Below are 19,619 nucleotides of genomic sequence, written 5' to 3' on the forward strand. Positions count from 1 at the left end.
TTCCTCAAAGAGTTAAAAATAGACCTGCCCTACGACCCAGCAATTGCACTGTTGGGGATTTACCCCAAACATACAGATGCAATGAAACGCCGGGACACCTGCACCCCGATGTTTATAGCAGCAATGGCCACGATAGCCAAACTGTGGAAGGAGCCTCGGTGTCCATCAAAAGATGAGTGGATAAAGAAGATGTGGTTTATGTATACAATGGAATATTACTCAGCTATTAGAAATGACAAATACCCACCATTTGCTTCAACGTGGATGGAACTGGAGGGTATTATGCTGAGTGAAGTAAGCCAGTCGGAGAAGGACAAACATTATATGTTCTCATTCATGTGGGGAGTATAAATAATAGTGAAAGGGAATATAAGGGAAGGGTGAAGAAATGTGTGGGAAATATCAGAAAGGGAGACAGAACGTAAAGACTGCTAACTCTGGGAAACGAACTAGGGGTGGTAGGAGGGGAGGAGGGCGGGGGGTGGGAGTGATTGGGTGACGGGCACTGGGGGTTATTCTGTATGTTGGTAAATTGAACACCAATAAAAAATAAATTAAAAAAAATAATAATAAATGTTGAAGAGGTAGCAGAGCAAGTTGAACATCTTTAGATTATTGGTGGGAGTATAAAACAGAAGAGCCACTATGGAAACTGGTACTTTCTTAAAATGTTAAAAACCATACGTCTACCCTCTGATTCAGCAGTTCTACTCCTGAGAAAAATGAAACCATGTTATGTACTAAAAGGTATATACAGAGGTGCTTACAGCAACTTTAGTCATAATAGCTAAAAACTGGAAACTGCCCCAGTGTCTATTTTGAGGAGAATGGATAAACAAATAGTGGTATTTATGCAGTGTAATGGAATATTCATCAAAAATAAAAGAATCACCAGTACTTGTAACATGAATAAATCTCAAAACCAACAAACTAGATTTAAAGAAATACATTCTATATGATTCCATTTATATGAACTTCTAGAATAAGCAAAATTAATTTCTGAAAATTACATCAACAGTTGCTATGGCAAAGGATGGGGTACAAAGATTAACTGGGAAGAAAGAACCTTTTGAAGTGACAGAAATGTATTACCAGCATGGATTATGCAAGTGTATGCACATTAACACTGATCAAATGGTACCCTCAAAAGTTGAAAATTTCACATGTGAATTATCCGTTAATTAAAAAAATTAGATTAGCTCAGTAAGAGCTAACTTATGGTTGCTATACTGTTACTAAAAGAAGTCATACCTTTTAGATTTGATATCTGTGGAAACAAGGCTAGTGTTTTGTAACAAACATTAAAAAACCTGACACATACTGCCTTATGAAGAAGGCCTCAGCAGGTAATATCAAGATTTTTCTCAAAAAGAAATTTTCCTTTTCAAATACTTTCATAAAAACTGAAGCCCAAGGATTAGAATTGCAGTTTTACATTATATGGTCTCATTCATTTGGGGAATATACAAAATAGTGAAAGGGAATAAAGGGGAAAGGAGAAAAAATGAGTGGGAAATATCAGAAAGGGAGACAGAACATGAGAGACTCCTAACTCTGGGAAACGAACAAGGGGTGGTGGAAAGGGAGGTGGGCGGGGGGTGGAGGTGACAGGGTGACGGGCACTGAGGGTGGCACTTGATGGGATAAGCACTGGGTGTTATGCCATATGTTGGCAAATTGAACTCCAAATAAAAAAATATATTTAAAAAGAAAGAACTGCAGTTTTATGTACTGTTTAAACATGAAAATGTGACAGTGACCTATGTGTGTAGCAGGAAGGTTCATTAACGACTCAACCAAATTTACTTATTTCAACAGAGTTGTACTTTGAGTAGGTGGTGAATTCAGGAGAATCTGTGAAGACTTCAAATGATTCAGATAAAATTCAAGAGCTTTGGAGTCAGGTCCCAACATATACTCAAGGCATCACTACCATGTTGCATATTTAAATTACAAATTCAGATAATAAGCCTAAATTATGATATAATGGCTGATGTTAAAATATCTAAGATCTAAAATTGGGGAAAATGGAAATAGAGGGAAAAAAGTCCTCATGATCACATGAAACAAAGGATATTAATACTGCATTTAAAAATTTTAAACTTACTTGATTACTGGAGGCAATGAATCAAGTCTTGTTTCTGGGCTCCAAGCTATGCCATCAACTCTGACTCCATGCTGAAATGTTCGTAATGTTTTATATTGAATTCCTTCAACGTCTGCTTCTTCCTCCTAAGCATATATAGTCAATGTTTTAAGAAGTTATGAGAACAAATACTATAAACACCATAAACACTCTGATTTCACTATAATGAAGAATTTATCAGGAGGCCATATATTCCTTTGAGAAGTTCAAAAACAGATTAGATATTGAAAATTAACTGGTTCATTGAACAATGACAGAGTTGGCAGAGCAAGCTAATGTCCCTAGAAGGACGGCCTGAGATGGAAGGAACAGGGAGTAAAAAAAATCAAAAGCAAACAGGTAGGTTAATCTAAACAAATATTAGTCATATAAAACACAACTTGTGGGTTAAAAAGAAAAGAAAAACAACAGAGAACTAAGATATGACAGTAAGTCTGGAGGGGTGGTAGTAGCTCAAGAGTCAAAGATCCTTATTTTGTTCACAAAAAAGTTAAAGATATTAATTTGACTTTGTGTAATTAAGTATGTATGTTAAAGTGTCTTTGGTAACCATTAAAAGAAGAGAAACAGCATGCCCGACCTCCAAATTATCAGGGAGGAAAACAATGAAAGGAGGTTAATAAAACACAAACAGTAGACATAAGAATATGCACATTGGCAAGTTTTCAAGAATGAAAAACTAAAAATAACCCAAATAGCCAATAGAAAAATAAAATATTAATTATAGTATATTTATATAATATGCAACAATGAAAAAAAAGAATTTTGACATGGAAGACTCCATCAAATACAATGTTAATAACAACATACTGCAGAAAAACATAATGCAGAATCATTTCAATTGATACAAAGTTTAAAACATGAAAAACAATATATTCCTTTGCAACACCTACATATATGGTAACTCTATAGAGAAAAAAAGGAATCACCAAAGCAAAATACAGACCTGGTTACCACTTGGGGGTGAGGAGGAAAGACAGTAAGGGAAGAATGCCCTGGGGTCTTCAAAGGAATGGCTAATGTTCCATTTCTCAAGCTGGGTAGTGGGCATCTGGGAATCTACTTTATTATTCTTTATACCTTATAGATAACAGTTATTTTAAAATACTTTCTATAAGCTTAAACTACTATGATTTAAAAACAAGATAATTGTTTTGTTATTTAAATCAATACCCTAGGTCTAGAGACTACAGCAAATTTTTTTCATGACAAATTTGCCCAAGGAATCCTCTGTATTAAGTGACTATAATTTTAAGCTCATAAAATTATAAAATATCATCAGGGAAAAAATTCGAAGCAGGTGAAACTTGTTATTTAATGGAATATACATGTCTACTTAAATAGGACTATTACCTGAAGGCCTGTTCTAAGAATTCCAGTTATCCTGAATCTAAATGCAAAGTTTTATAATGTGTACCTTATTTGAATCCTATTGGATGTGTTGGTTTTTCCAACATGGCCTTTGGGATCCTAGCAAAGCCATTTCACAAATATATTACACATGGCTTTCTCTACAGAATTCAGATGCCCCTTGGAAAATAACTTTAAATTTCAGATGAACTTAGAGTTAACAGCAAAAAGTTTTTCTCCATAAAAGAAAAAAGGAAATAGATATGTACCTATCAAGAAAAACACTGTCAAATTTCATTACTTTATAATCTGCGTGTATAATAACTGTATAGCTAACAGCTAGATATACCAAGGTAGCAACCTTTAAGCAATTTAAAAATAAGGTTAAGAGAGCCTAATCATAGCTTACTTCATAGTGCAGGTTACATCTATTTTTCCACACTGGACAAGTCAGTCTTTTAAAAATGAAGTTCTTACAATCAAAATACACATTACTTTGCTACTGTAACAACAGTGTTGACACTTAGGTCCTGTAATTCGTTACCCAAATATATATGGAGTTATTGGGTGGCCATGGAGATAAATCCCAGGGACTGTATAGCTTGAGCTTTATGTATTACTAGTGAAAACTTTTTTCCTGGCAGCAATGTCTGCCACAAAGCCAACTAAAAGGCCAGGGTGTGTGTGTGTGTGTGTGTGTGTGTGTGTGTGTGTGGTATAGGCAGAGACAAATGCTATTTTGGGTTTAGTCTGGGGTGTAGGCAGTATTGTACAGGCAGGAAATTAAGACACTTTGGACAACTTGCTACAATACAAATCATTTACACAAGGCTCCGGTGTATTTGAGGTTGGGGCAAAGCCAGGTTGATGAAAGGGCTCTTCTAAGGGTTTGAAATTGGCAGGCCCTCCCACCACACCTATTTAAGGCTAAATACTGAATTTTAGTCAGATGAGACTGTAAAGTTTAGCTAGTCCATTTCTTTCACTTCACATTTGAATTTATATAACATCTGGAGAGAGTTTGCACAACCTTTCTCTGAACACTCTTAAGGACAGCAAACTAGCTATTTCTTGGGGGAGCTTATTCAACTCGGGTAGTTCTAATGAGAAGAGCTCTCTTTTACATTAAACCCAAATCTGTTTTCGTGTAAATTCTACTCACTGCTCCAAATTTTCCTCTCTGGCACCAACCATATGGATTAAGCCACAGCTGATCTTAAGTGAACACACCCAAATAAGCAGATTCCGTGACAGTCTTAGAGCACTATAAGCCACAACTCCACTCCGACAGAGTTGACCAATAACACAAAATACATTTACCATTCTGAGTCTAATCCCTCTTTCACATGACAGTTTTAAGCATTTTAATATCATTCTGAAATGTCTTAAAAAAAAAAAAAGAAAGGGCTTCAAATACATTGACTCCTTTGCACATAACATACACTGCTGAGAAATGAAGTAAAGATTAAACAATCTTGGGCAGCCCGGGTGGCTCAGCGGTTTAGCACCACCTTCAGCCCAGGGCATGATCCTAGAGACCCAGGATCGAGTCCCACATGGGGCTCCCTGCATGGAGCCTGCTTCTCCCTCTGCCTGTTGTCTCTGCCTGCCTCTCTCTCTCTCTCTCTCATGAATAAATAAAATCTTAAAAAAAAAGATTAAACAATCTAACCAATTTAGAGGGAGATATAGAGCTATGCTGTCCAACATGGTAGCCACTAGCCACATGGGGTAACTAAGCACTTATATACAGCTAGTTGAAACTGTGTATACCTTATAAAGTGCAAAATCCACACCACATTTCAGACTTAGTATAAAAAGTATATATAATATCTTATTAATTTTTTATGTTGGTTACACATGAAATATTTTGGATACACTGGGCAAAATAATACATTATTAAAATTAATTTCATCTGGTTTTTACTTCTCATAATGTGGTTACTTTAACACTTAAATTTATATTTGTGGCTCACATTGTATTTCTATTGGACAGCATTGAATTAACTCTTTTTGGTAGTTTAATTGTACTGATTCATGGTGAACCTCCAGGTGACTAAAAACCATAAGTAACCATTGTCCCTTCTAGCTCCAGCAGTCTATCATTTTAAGACTTTATTAAATTTTAGGTTGTTCAACTTGGCCCATTAATCCAATCTATTAATATTTGAGTTCGAATCACAGTGTCTGGCATACAACAAGTGCTCAACAAATACTTGTTAAATGTAGTTTATCATTCAAAGCATTAGGTATCCTTCTCAGCTTCATGTTCTATATAAGTTCAATGTGCTTGCTTAAATTAAATGTTCTCATTCAAATACCCTATTCACTATTGGTGATCCTTTGAATAGACTTAGAAACTTTCATGTTCCCTCTACCCTTTGCACATAGGACTTCTTACATCAGTTTTCTTACTGCACTGTTTTACATTTAAACATCTTAAGGTCAAGGTCCTTGCTGTTTTTAACATATGTATTACCATTTCTCAGCATCTGATTTGCATTTAATACTTGACAAATATATGACACCAGTTAATAGTACTATTATTCAGCTCAAATTTCCATCATATTCAAAAGAACACCATAAGATTCTGAAAAATAGTTTGTTGAAATTTAAATCTACTGTATTGACAATGTTTTCCTAAGAGTCTTAGAATGAGGATTGCCTTTCCAAAAGGAATGTGGAAAACTTTCAATTCAATTTACCTTTCCTTAGTTTTCTCTCTCTCTTTTATTTTTTACAGCGAGGAAAAGATAATCTCTTAATATATGGTGTTAGAACTGGACAGACACAAGCAACAGGATGAAATTAGACCACTACCTTACATTATATACTCAATGTAAAATTAACTCAAACTGGGCTAAAGACTTGAATGCTAAGACCTGAAACCATAAAACTCCTAGAAGAAAACAAACGCTATCAGTTATTTGACATCCATGTTGGTGATGAATTTTTGGATCTGATTCCAAAGTCAAAAATAAGGAAAGCAAAAATAAATAAGCTGGACTGCATCAAACTAAAAACTCTCTGCATTGCAAAATAAACCATAAACAAAATGAAAGGGCTATGTACTAAATGGAAGAAGATATTTGAAAATCACTGTATGATAAGGGGCTAATATCCAAAATAAAGGAAGAACTCATACAACTCAATAACAATAAAATAAACAATCCAATTAAAAAATGGGTAGAGGATCTGTAGATATATTTCTGAAGGCAATATACAGATGGCCAACAGGCACATGAAAATATGCTCATTATCACTAATCACCAAGCAATGGAAATCAAAAGGGAAGCATGAAATTGGATGCTATGGAACCTGAAGAATCTAACATGAGAGAATAGAAACAAATGAACAAGGGGTAGTGGAAGGGGAGGTCGGCAGGGGGACAGGTGACTGGGTGACAGGCAGCACTGATGGGGGTACTTGAAGGGATGAGCACTGGGTGTTATACTGTATGTTGGCAAATCGAACTCTAATAAACTGATATACAAAAAAACCCCAATGTTTAATAGTGTATAATTAGTTTAAAAAATAACTTTAAAGGAAACCAATAATTTATTCTGAATCTCCAAAGGCAAATTATTGGGACTCTATTCTCCTCCAGAACTGTTTGAACTATGGCTTCAACCTTTTTTGAATAGCAGCATGGAAGGAAAAGAACAGGTGTTTAGAAATGGAGTCTAGGGGTCCCTGGGTGGCTCGGCAATTTAGTGCCTGCCTTCGGCTCAGGGCATGATCCTGGAGTCCCAGGATTGGGGCCCGTGTTGGGCTCCCTGCATGGAGCCTGCCTCTCTCTCTGTGTGTGTCTCTCATGAATAAATAATTAAAATCTTTAAAAAAAAAAAAAAGGATCTTAGTTTTCATTACTAGTCATACAAATCCCTGAACTTCTTTGAAGTACAATGGAAACTCTATGAGGATGGGGACAGTTGCTTAATTTTATTGCCAGTACTTGGCACAGAATATTTGTGTTAGCTACTTGCCAAGTTAATAAATCCAAATTTTTTCTTTAGGTTATTTGGCTAGAAGACCTAGCTTGCCAATCTGATAGGTCTGAGGATCAACAAGGACAATGTGCAAGACATGACAGAGCAATACAAATGTTTTTTGCTAGTTCCTTCTTCTAATTGTCTTTTTCTCTCTCTGCCACTCATTACCTCTGCCTTTCATTTTTCTGGATTTTTTCCTCCCTTCTTGACTTTCTTAGCTGAACATAAACTAGAGATAAAACAAATTTTTTCAGTATTTTTTAACACAATTCTGTATTCACAGTTATTAATTTTAGAAGTGATTAAGTAAAAAGTTAGTTTCACCTGTAGGAAGCTGCTTTATTCTTTTGTGGGTTAGTAGCCTGTACCAGAAAAATGTTTTTTTCCCCTCAGTCTTTTTCAAAAGTGTGTTATATTATTTCTCTTAATCATGTCGGCTTTTTATAATCCTAACGAAGTAGTCCAGCTAAAGTCAGGCTGTGGGTCATGGCTAGCAATTCCTACCCTAACCCTAAGAGAGACAATGTGGCACAATGTAAGAGCTTTTATATTACATTCAAACACCAAAAACCTGAAAGCTTGAATTCATACTTTCTCCTTAGGATAAATATGCATGCAGTCTAATTTTGGATAATTTTACTTATTGTACTATAAAATGCTAAATTGCATTTATGATGTCAAAACACTATATTGAAATAAAATACTGAACTGCCTCGTGAGTAAAAGAGGAAATAATAATTATGTTTATAATAGTACCATTCTAGTGGTAAAGTTACTTTAAATCTTTGAAAACTGATCACTGCCATATTACCTCACCGATTAACCTTAATTTGAGAAATATTGTTTTATGAATAATATTCTGGTAAACAAAGGATTAGCCAAGATTTCTGAGGGTTGAACTCTGATTGTTTAGACTCTTTCACATGTGGAACTAGCTTTCCTGTGAGAAAACATGGTGTGTGCTCACCGCAAAGCATCCTGCTTTGGTGATTAACCATGGGCCTGTGCTAGAGGGAAACAATGCCGAATTAATAACAGTTAAAACATTATATATATATGTGTGTGTGTGTGTGTGTGTGTGTGTGTGTGTGTGTATATGTATATAATATGTATATATGAATTAAACATGCAGATGCCTTACAGGAACTTCACATGATGTACTAACTACATTCTCATAAAATCCTATTAAGTATTATTTTCCTCATTTTTATATAAGAGAGATTAAGTACCTGCTCGAGGTCATATTGCTATTAAGAGGTAAAGCCAGACAGGGGTAAAAACCTAGGCATTCTGGCTCCAGAGTTCAATCTTAATGAATATGCCTAATTGCCTGTTCAATTAATTGGGTCTCATACTTTGTATACTCTGGATTATGCTTTAGATGAATAAAAAGCATGAGAGCATACTAATAGAAAAGCTGAATATCACGACAGCTGTAAAATCTCCTAGAGGATCATTCTTCTAGGCTTGATTTCCGTGTCAAAGCCTAGAATATAAAAAAACTGGATTACTTAGATCTCATTTAATTGGTGTTTTCCCTGTACATACCAAATGTTCAGTTAGTCACAACCTTCAATTACCAGAATATTCCATTTCTAATTATTAGGCAAAAGACAGGCCTCATGGTCTTTTTTTTTTTTTCACTAATGTTTGCACAAATCTCAGGCATATATTACTGGAAATATCTTCCTCTGTAGTTCTTCATATTTTTTTTTATTACATTCAAACTCAATATGCTTTCCAACTTTAATCAGTTTACCAAAGTTTGTTTTTTTAACCAGTAAAATAGCTTCATTGTCAGTCACTGAGTTTTGTACACTAACCTGAAAAGTACACATGCCAATGACCACATAATTACCGCCACCATATGCAATTAGGTTTCCTGAATCCCCACTGTCAAAGGGATTAAATTCTACCACATGCACATAATCTTCACAATCCACAGTGTAGGCAGCACTTCTTGTGGCATCTTGCTTCATGTTGTATGTCAATACTTGAGCAGTTGTAATAAAAGAGCCTTCTACTGGACAAGGTGACGAAACTGTGGATTACAGCAGAGACACAACACAGATAGAAAACGTCAAAGTATCAGTCACTTTCAGCAACTGAATCAAAATAAGGACATGGTATTTCAGATGCCACAGGCAGCTAAAAAAAAAAATTCAAGTACTTGTTTAAATACTTTATAATACTTGCAGAATAAATCGTCATAATAACCTGTTTAACCAGAAGATACAGTGAGTACTTGAAGATGTAATCACTTTAGTTGTAAATATATTCATAAAAAATTAATGATAAATTAACATTTACAGAGCACTATTTGCAGGTGCCATGTTAAGGATTTTACTAACATCATGACACCTAACACTTGCAAACCTAAGAGGAGGGAAATGGCTGCCACTTTACAGAAGAATCGAGACTTCAGTAGGTTAGTTGCCATGCCCGTAAGAGGAGATAGCACTTGTAATACTTTACTATGCGTTGGACACTAATCCTAGGGAAGAAAAACAGCCCCTTTGCCTTCAAGATCACAATATCCGCTAACAGTTATGACTCAGTGTGAAAAGCGCCATAACATAAGCAGATCGAAAATATAAGATCTGGTGAAAGGTGTGTCAAAATGTGTGATATAAAAATAATACTCATAAAACCAGGCACAAAAGTTCAACTAACCTGCTATGGCCTGGTGTGCACTCTGAAAGTAGCATTCCCAGATGAGACTCAGGAATGTAAAGAGGGTTTTTTTTTTTGTTTTGTTTTTGTTTTCTCTCTTAATTGGACGCAGTTGTCCTGAGAACAGTTGGGCTCAGTAACGAACACATCAAGAACCTGAGAAGTATTTACGGAGAATGAGAGGAATCCCAACTCATGTAGCCTATAACCTAGTAAGCATACGAGTGGGAATCCGGGACCTGACATGTGTTAAGGGTGACCAGCAGGTGGATGCCCTTAGAGAGGCACGGCGGTGTGGGGAGTGGAAAAGACTCCAGGTCAGGAAACTCGGTCCCCTTCTTGCTCCTTAAACTAGTGCCCACTCTCACTGCATTTCAGGGTTTCCCTGCACACTGCGGGGAGGGGGGGGGGGCGATGTGCCCTCTAAAACTGGAAAGGCAGAGGAGGGAAGGGATTGCGCTGCAAAGAGCCCCAACGCCTCTCCCAGACAGGCAAGTCCCGCGAGACCCCGCGACCACCTCCCAAAGCCTGAGGTCCGGGAAAAGACAGGGTGCGGCCCGGGAGAGAAGTAACTCGCAAGGACACCACGGGAGCGCTGTGCAGCCAGTAGTAAAGCAGCAGGGACCCCTAGGGCTCCCGCGCGATACGCACCGGGGGCGTCGGGAAATAGCCGGAGGAAAGGCGGTCTCCGCTGGGGGACTGCCGCGGCGCGCGCAGACTCTGCTTCCGGGTCAGAGGGCGGAAGCGCCGATTGGCTCCCGAGCCTTCCCGCGAGATTTAAAAATCTAACTCGGGACGAACTCTCACCGCTTGGAGACCGCAGCCTGGCGGGACTACTGTAACGTGGGGTCTGCACCTGCCGGCTGTTCCCGAGGCAGGTGAGTGTCATCTCTTGCCCGCCCGCCTGTCACACATTAATCTGTGATTCAGGCTGGGGCTGGTGACAGCCAAGTGACCGTCCAGAATGTGATTTGTTTAGTGGCTTTGCTCTGTAGCCTGCTTGGGTCTGGGGGTGTAGAAGAGTTCCCGGTTATCTGGTGAGGAGTATGGCTGGAAGGTCCTGAGGGACGCCTGGAGGGACCTCCGTATGTTCCTTAGGGTGGCAGGAAACCATGGTTCGAGTCCCAAGACGCGAGCAGACTCCAGTTTCACTACTTTCTCTCTCTCTGTAACCGTCTCCCAAAGAATATTTAGGATCTGCACCCTGAAGGCGATGCCCCTTTTTTTCTTCCTTTCCTTTCCTTTCCTTTCCTTTCCTTTCCTTTCCTTTCCTTTCCTTTCCTTTCCTTTCCTTTCCTTTCCTTTCCTTTCCTTTCCTTTCCTTTCCTTTCCTTTCCTTTTTCCTTTCCTTTTTCCTTTCCTTTTTCCTTTCCTTTTTCCTTTCCTTTTTCCTTTCCTTTCCTTTCCTTTCTTTCCTTTCTTTCTTTTTTTCTTTATTTTATTTATTTATTCATGAGAGACACACACAGAGAGAGGCAGAGGGACAGGCAGAGGGAGAAGCAGGCTCCATGAGGGAGCCCAACGCGGGACTTGATCCCGGGACCCCAGGATCACCCCCCAGGCCGAAGGCAGGCGGTAAACCGCTGAGCCACGTCCCTCTTTCTTTTTAACGGAGCACCTATTAAGTGCGTGACCCTAGGTGGATGTTTCCTTGTGTTATAGTTTTACGAGGTAAGTGATATCTTAACTCCTTTATGCTTGAGGAAATTTATGTTCATCAGAGATTTTAAATACCGAAGGACGTACATTTCATACATTGAGGAACCAGGATGTGGGCCCTGGAATATCCGACGTAGATATTCTTTTACCATCTCTCACTATCACCCTAGTGATAATTTCCCGTGACACAGTTTTTGCTCCAGTGCAGTTTGGAAGCTAGTTTTTTCAGGAGAGTGTTCATGATCACTGCCACCTGCCACTGTTGCTGTATAGTGCCGCCCAGCCTGAAATTCCGAGTGCTTGTGTAGTCATCGTCTCAGTGACTCCTCATAATTGGCTGGAAGGTATTATTCCTGTTTTATTTTTTTCATATATATAAATGTATATTTATATAATATAAATGTATAAGTATCACATATATATTTTTCCCGTTTTCTGCGTGATGACACCTCACCTGGGCAGTCAGGGGTAAAGTAAAGCTTGTTGCCCATTAGCTGTGGAAAGCATGGGGACTGGACCAGAGTTGGCAAACTCTTGGTCTACTTGTTTTTGTGCAGCCATTTTCAGTGCTAAGAACAGATTTTCCATGTTTGAGTAATTGAAACAAAAACAAAAAGAATGATATTTTGTGACATGTGAAAATCATGTAAACGTTCATTTCAGTTTCCACAAAGTCTTGTTGAAGCAGAGTTATGCGCCTAGCCTACGTTTATGTATTGTCTGTGGCTGTTTTCCCACAGGCAAGGTCAAGTTGAATGGTTGTGACACAGATGGAGCGCCTTGCACCCCTTAAATATTTCTGGTTTAGCCCTTTCCCACAAGTGTGCGGACCCCTGGATGAGACTCTGGGCTTTTCTACGGGTCAGACACGCTGCTAAAAGCTCAACTTGTACTTCTATCCTTGACTTTTCACAAACTCCTGTGACATAGGAACTATTATATTTTCATTTTCAGGACAAGGAAGCTGAGGCGGGGGAGATGACGTAACTTGCTGTAGATCTCATGGCTAGTACATGGTGTGGCCAGGATTCAAAATGGTCTAATTCTGGACTAGTTTTCATTCTTAGTAATCTGAACTCATAGTACTTTTTTTTTTTTTTTGAAAATTTTATTTATTTATTTATTTAGAGAGAAAGAGAGAGATTGTGCTTACACATGAGCGTGGAAGAGGGGCAGAGGGAAAGAGAGATTGCAAGCCAGACTGTGCTTGGGAGCAGGGTGGGGCTCAATCTCCTGACTGGATCATGACCTAAGCTGAAATAGTGGGTCCCTTAACTGACTGAGCCACCCATGCACTCCAGAACTCTTATTACTTTTAAATAGTACCCTAAATAATTTAGTACTAAAGATTTATTTCAGGCGAACCGATCATATCACTGAAGCATTACTTCTTTCCTTTTTTTTTCTCCTTTAAGAAAAAGGGTGATATTTTAAAGAGAAATAAAACTTTTAGCTATTTACTAGCATTTGTGCATATGTAGATATTTTAATTTATTGGTTTTCACTTGTATCTTTAAGTTGCATTATTGATGCAACTATGAATTCTTGCTTTGTAAATGTTATATGCCCATTTTCACCATCATATAAACCCAAAATACATAGTAAATATTTGGGATTCTATTTATGCCACATAAAAAAGAAAAAGATAATAGAAAGAGTTAATAAATGGGTTGTGTACAATAAAATATATCCAAAATAAGATAATGGCATATGAACATGTTGGACACTAGCATACAAAGTAGGAAAAAAACCTTTCAGCAGCCATATCTGTAAACCCGTAAAGAAAAGAATTGCTTTCTTTGATGGACTTGAGTATGTAAAGTAGTGAAACTACATCTAATTATTTTGAAAGACTTTTGTCTATTAGGAGAAATTATGTAATATAGTGATGTAAGAGCACAGCTTATAGAGTTTGGTGTTAAGTTTGTTTTGCGATTTGCTAGCTGAGTGACATGGGGTATCACATTCTCCAGATGTAAAATGGGGATAATAGTGGACCCTCTAATAGGACTCTTTCAAAGATTGAAGGAAGTAATAAATATTAAGCTTTTGAAAAGTTTCTGGCATGAACATAGCTCCTAAATATTAGGTATTGTATTGGTAATCTGTTGTGTAACAAACCATCCCAAAACTTAATGGATTTAAAAGAGCAGCCATTTTATTTACTTATGATTCTGTGGACAGCAGTTTTGGCTGGACTCAACTTGGTGGTTCTGCTGGTCTTGCCTGGGATCACTAATGTGGCTGCAGTTCGTCTGGTAGGTTGATTGGGGCAGGAAAGTCTAACATAGCCTCCCATTACATTGGAATTGGTTGTCAGCTAGAGTGCCTTGGTTCTCTTCTATATGGCCTCTCCAGCAGGTGAACTTGGACTTTTTCATATGGTAGTCTAGAATGGCAAGATAGTAAGGACTAAAGCTGCAAAGCCTTGTATCAAGAGGCCCTAAAACCCACCCCAGGTTGGATTTTGCTAAGAAGGCTCAGAGGACTCAGTATATAGTTATGCCCACACCTATAATTTATTACAACAAAAAGATGCTAAAGAAAATCAGCAAAGAGAGAAGCTACATGGGGAGAAAGTGCATGGGATGAATTTCTGGGGAAATCAGGCATAAATTTCCAAAAGTCCTCTCTTAGTGGAGTCGTGCAGGACATGCTTAAGTCTTCCAACAACAAATTGTGACAACCCATATGAAATAGTGTCTCCCAGGGAAGCTCTTTAGAGACTCAGTATCTAGGGATACTGATGTAGGCATTCTTGGTTTATGTTCCTAAGTTCCAGACTCAGAAGAAAAGCATGTGTTCAGCATAAACTATATTATTTGTATAAACAGTTGAGGCGCAGTGAGCTACTCTTACTGGAAATCCTCCTGAATTCTAAGTTACCAGGTGCAGCCAAGGGCCAACCTTATAAGAAATCTTTTTAAAAGATAGACATCAGGCCTGCTGCTTTAACTTTTCTGCATGGGCCTTTTGAGCACTAGGCTTGGAACCCCCATGATGTCATTCTTGCCATACTCAATTGGTCAGGTTACTAGACTGACTCATACCTAAAGGGATAGAAAAATAGACCACTTCTTTTTTTTTTTTTTAAGATTTTATTTATTTATTCATGAGAGACACAGAGAGAGGCAGAGACACAAGCAGAGGGAGAAGCAGGCTCCCCCATGGGGAAGCCGATGTAGGACTTGATCCCAGGACTCCGGGATCACGACCTGAGCCGAAGGCAGAGGCTCAACCACTGAGCCACCGAGGTAGGTGTCCCAATAGACCTCTTCTTTTGAGACAATATGGGGATGGGAGGAAATTGGCCTCCCCCCCCCCAAATCTACCACACATATTACCATTTATCTCAAAACAAATATTTTGAAAATACAGCTTTAATTAGCTGTGTCTATAGGTTTACAGAATTTGTGTATCTGTTTTGTATCAATTTTCAGTTTGAAGGTTGGATTTTGTTATTTCAAAAGATTTGGCTTAAGAAAACTAAAGGAGAGGAAAATATGATTGGGCAGAAAGTGTGTTGTTCTGTTTCCCTAAATTTAATGAAAAGCAATCTTAGTAAATATGAAATGACCTCTTGTTCACTACTTATTTTTCTCTAACTCTGCTTCCTTACACATGTTAAATATTAGTTTCCAATTAAAGTAAATCTTTTTAACATTGCATTCTGTCCTACTTTCAGAGAGGATGGCTGCGCTTAATCAGAAGTCTATCTTGGATATGATTAAAGAGTTCAGAAGGAATTGGCACACTCTTTGTAACTCTGAGAGAACTACTGTATGTGGTGCAGACTCCATGCTCCTGGCATTGCAGCTTTCCATGGCAGAGAACAACAAACAGGTTAGTAGACTATATTTAGGTTTACTTTTTTTTTAAAGTGAATTTTGGTAGCTGCTTATTTTAATTATATTCATTTCTTTGGAATATATGCCCTATGACAATATCAACAGAATTATCAAAAATATCTCTACATATCTGTCAAAATATTGCAATTGGATTTGAAATGATTTGCTTCAAAATTAAGGCCTTCATATGTGTAATATATCATAGGACATGCACATTCAATGTTTAATTTGAAATCTTAAAGTAAATGTGCAACTGCTCTTATTGTGGTTAAAAATATTTTTATTTATGATTTCTTTAAAAAGTTTTAGAAGGCATACATAAATAATGTTGATTTTAATATTTTATCAAATTATTTTATGACTAATTTCAGACTCTGTGGTATAGATTGATTATTCCTAAGCCAGGTTATGAATCAGAATCACTTGGGTGAGTTTTTAAACAATAGTGGCTTCTGTGCTTTGGTCTTGGAAATTTTGATTCTTCTAATCTGCACTCACTGAGACTCTGGAAATTGTCTTTTTAAAATCTTTTCTTAATCTGATCCTTGTGTATTTGGCTTGGATCAAACTAGTTTTTGGAATGAGCTGTACGTAAAGTGCTTGAGGTGTTTGGGTGATAGAAAGATAGGCTGGAGTGGTAAGAAAATGACTTAAAAATTTTGGATTTCAGGTAATATACTTAAAGGAGGGGAAATCTTTGGATGGGAGGGTTTTAAAGAAGGGATGAAGGAAGGAAAAGAAAATCACTTAAGAAGCATCCAGGGGGATCAAAGTCTTGATGTTTCGAAGATAATAAGGAGATGGTTTTGACCGGAGAGGATTTTTGAAGGGTGGAATAGTTTTAGTGGGTCTATTGGGCTAGATAGTGAAATGACATTCTGGTGAACTATTTTAATCCTATATGTCAGTAGTTCCCAGATTTTTAGATTTCATGTCAATAAAATTTCCAAAAAAAAATATTAGACATTGACAGATTTGAACATTTCTCAACTTGGCAAATAAGGCCATTGAGAAAAAATAGAACCATCATTTTGAAAAAAGAATAATATATTAATGCCTAAAAATTAGAAATTGTATAATCTTAAAATGAGAGATAGTCTTTACTATACATGGTTGTTGGCAGTGTTGTGTGTTTAAAACAATAAATATTAAGATGAATTTTGAACATAGTAAGATTTTGACAAAATTCTCTTATATAGTCATTCTTTTAACAAATATTTGAATTTTCACTATGTGCTAGACATTATTCTAAACATTCTGAAGGAAATCTCTGCTCTAATGGCATTAATCTTGTAGTGGAGAGAGACAGATAATACTCTAATAAATAAGATATTTAGTATTTTAGGTCATAAATACTATAGAAAAAAATAAAACAGATACAGTTAAGGATTGTATAGAGTTTGGGGTGGAAGAGTTCTTGGCAGTTTGAAATAGGATGGTCAAAGAAGGCCTCATCTACAAGTTGCCATTTGTTTTTTTTTTTTTTTTTATTGTTTTTTTTATTCATTTGAGCAAAGATTTGAAACTAGTCATGGGAATTTTTGTGGGAAGGGATTACAAGGCAAAAGGAACAGCTGATGCAAGGACCCTGAGGTGGGATTATGTCTGGCATGCTCAAGGAACAGCAAAGAGGCCAATATAGCTGTTAATATAAATGTTAAACGTTAATTTCTTCCCTTTGAGAAGTGTGTGGTTTTTGTTTTTGTTTTTGTTTTTGTTTTTTGTTTTAGCTCCTGTGTGGCAAGCATTGGGGTTAAAATGGTAAGCAAACCCAGACATGGCTCCTGCCTACCTTTTCCTGGTAGACATGTAGAGAAAAATACAAATAAATTCTAAACTATAGCTGTGAGAAGAGATATATGATGCTATGAGACCAAGGAGTTGACTTGCTTGGAGAGATCAAGTTGAACTGTAAAGGAAGAAGAAGAGTTAACTAGGCAAAGACTCGGGGGCAAGATGATGAGGATGAGGGAGCCGCATATGCAGAAGCTCTGGGCAGGAGACCGCAGAGAGATTTGAGAAAATGGAAAAGCACCAGTGTAGCTGAAGAGTGATGGTGAAGATTACACGTCCCATTTGTCTGTTTCTTGTTTTTATCCACAGTCATTGTTAAAAATCAATTTTATGTAGGTATATTGAAGAAAAGAAGTGGAAGTCATACTTTTTGGATTCTGTGTTTAAAAAAAGAGAGACACCTGGGTGGCTCAGTGGTTAAGCGTCTGCCTTCAGCTCAGGTCATGATCCTGGGGTCCTGGGATCGAGTCGTGTATTGGCTCCCCACAGGGAGCCTGTTTCTCCCTCTGTCTATATTTCTGCCTTGCTCTGTGTCTCTCATGAATAAAAATTACAGTCTTAAAAAAAATAAAGAATAAAAAATAAAAAAATAAAAAAATCAAACTTCCAGAAAAGTTACGAGGATAGTACACTGAATTCCTTTATCCTCTTCGCTTAGATTCACCAATTAATATTTTGCCACTTTTCTATCATTACTATTTTAATATTTTTGTATGTGTGTATAACAAAAATACGTAAATAAACACAAGTATGTATTGTACACATACATACACATTTATTCATATCACTCTGTACGAACCATTTGATGATAAGTAGTGGACATCCTGAGTCTTTGTTCGTAGAATGTACAACTCTTGCTATTGTACATTATGTGGGTTTTGACAATTATATAAGACATATATGCACCTTTATAGTATTTACAGAATTGTTTCACTGCCCTAAAAATCCTCTCTGCTCCACCTACTTATCCTTCCCTTTCCCCAACCCCTGGCAACCACTGATCTTTTAATTGTCAGCATAGTTTTGCCTTTCTTAGAATGTCATGTAGTTGGAATCATGTAGTATATAGTCTTTTCAGATTGGCTTTACTTTCTTTCAGATGCATTTATGGTTCCTCCACGTCTTTTCATGGCTTGATAGCTCATTTCTTTTCAGCAGAGAATAATATTCCACTGTATGAATGTATCAATTTATCCATTTACCTTTTACTTTTCTTCCAAATGATATTCAATAAGATATTCAATATTTAATAGCTTTTTAGTTTAATAATTATTGGATTTTCTGTTATCCTCTTTTTTTTTTTCAGATTTTACTTTTTAAAGTACTATCTAAGTGTGGGTATTGAATTTACAACCCTGAGATTAAGAGTCACATGATCTTTTGACTAAGCCAGCCAGGCACCCCTGTTATCAGCTATATACTTTATTTCCAAGAGCTCTTTTGTTTTCTCTTTTTGAAATACATACTCATCTTGCTTCAAGCATATATTTTTTGTTTGAAACTATTAATATTTCTTGAGGCTTTCTTCTTCTTACATAATCTGTTTCCTCCTAGTTTCTTATTTTATTAGTCTTATTTGGGAAGAATTTCTATTCTTCTATCAGAAACTTTCTTCCTGATGATCCTTGACCATGCACTTTCATTTAAGTGAACACTAAAATGCTTCCTGGAAACTCTGCATGGAGGATTAGGGGTTGTCAGCCTGATCTGACTGGGCTCTGGCTGGGGAACATTTGATACCCATGTTGAAGATATCCCTTTTACAACAGTTTCTTTAAAAAAGAGTCTTTACACAAATGGTGTAAAGTTGAGCTGCCAATGTGTTGGGGGCTTGAAAGAAGTGTCAACATTTAGAATATAAATGGTCATGTGTTTCCTGTCATTTTCATTTGGGTACTCTTGTTTTCACTTGCACTCTTCAGTCCAGAGACTGTTTTACCCTCTGTAGGGAATAAACCCTCAATCTTCTGCCAAAGTAGTTTAACTATTCTCCCCTTTTTCAGCAAAAGTTAATAATTAGGCAAAAGTGTAAATGAAAATACACTAACAATGTTACAGAAGAAAGGGACGTTAAGGAGTCAATCTCATTTAAAATTGCACCCAGAACCATAAGATACCTAAGAATAAGCCTAACCAAAGTGGTAAAGGATCTGTACTC

At 37.1% G+C, this 19,619-nt stretch overlaps 2 protein-coding genes across 9 annotated transcripts in view; one reads left to right on the top strand and one right to left on the bottom strand.

Moving 5' to 3' along the window:
- NUP37 (nucleoporin 37) overlaps positions 1-10,905 on the bottom strand; it is a 41,816-nt gene extending 30,911 nt beyond the window's left edge. Inside the window, exons 1-4 of one of the 2 annotated variants that reach the window (XM_072773368.1) lie at positions 10,812-10,905; positions 10,161-10,316; positions 9,311-9,528; positions 2,108-2,232 (exon numbers count right to left, since the gene is read on the bottom strand). In XM_072773368.1, the coding sequence (XP_072629469.1) occupies positions 2,108-2,232; positions 9,311-9,466 (281 nt within the window). In that variant the 5' untranslated portion in view covers positions 9,467-9,528; positions 10,161-10,316; positions 10,812-10,905. The remainder of the gene's footprint in view (positions 1-2,107; positions 2,233-9,310; positions 9,529-10,160; positions 10,317-10,811) is intronic. The other variant, XM_072773367.1, reaches the window with a different exon arrangement.
- PARPBP (PARP1 binding protein) overlaps positions 10,898-19,619 on the top strand; it is a 67,076-nt gene continuing 58,354 nt past the window's right edge. For 2 of the 7 annotated variants that reach the window (XR_012005996.1, XM_072773365.1), the window contains exons 1-3: positions 10,948-11,038; positions 14,915-15,073; positions 15,505-15,662. Coding sequence is in view for 6 of the 7 variants with exons in the window: in XM_072773365.1 (XP_072629466.1) it covers positions 14,932-15,073; positions 15,505-15,662 (300 nt within the window). In the remaining variant the exon portion in view is untranslated. Of the gene's footprint in view, positions 11,039-14,914; positions 15,074-15,504; positions 15,663-17,397; positions 17,429-19,619 lie in introns of those variants that run through there. The other 5 variants (XM_072773366.1, XM_072773361.1, XM_072773363.1 and 2 more) reach the window with 5 other exon arrangements.

Source organism: Canis lupus, chromosome 13, assembly GCF_048164855.1.
Source record: "Canis lupus baileyi chromosome 13, mCanLup2.hap1, whole genome shotgun sequence".
Classification (NCBI taxonomy): domain Eukaryota; kingdom Metazoa; phylum Chordata; class Mammalia; order Carnivora; family Canidae; genus Canis; species Canis lupus.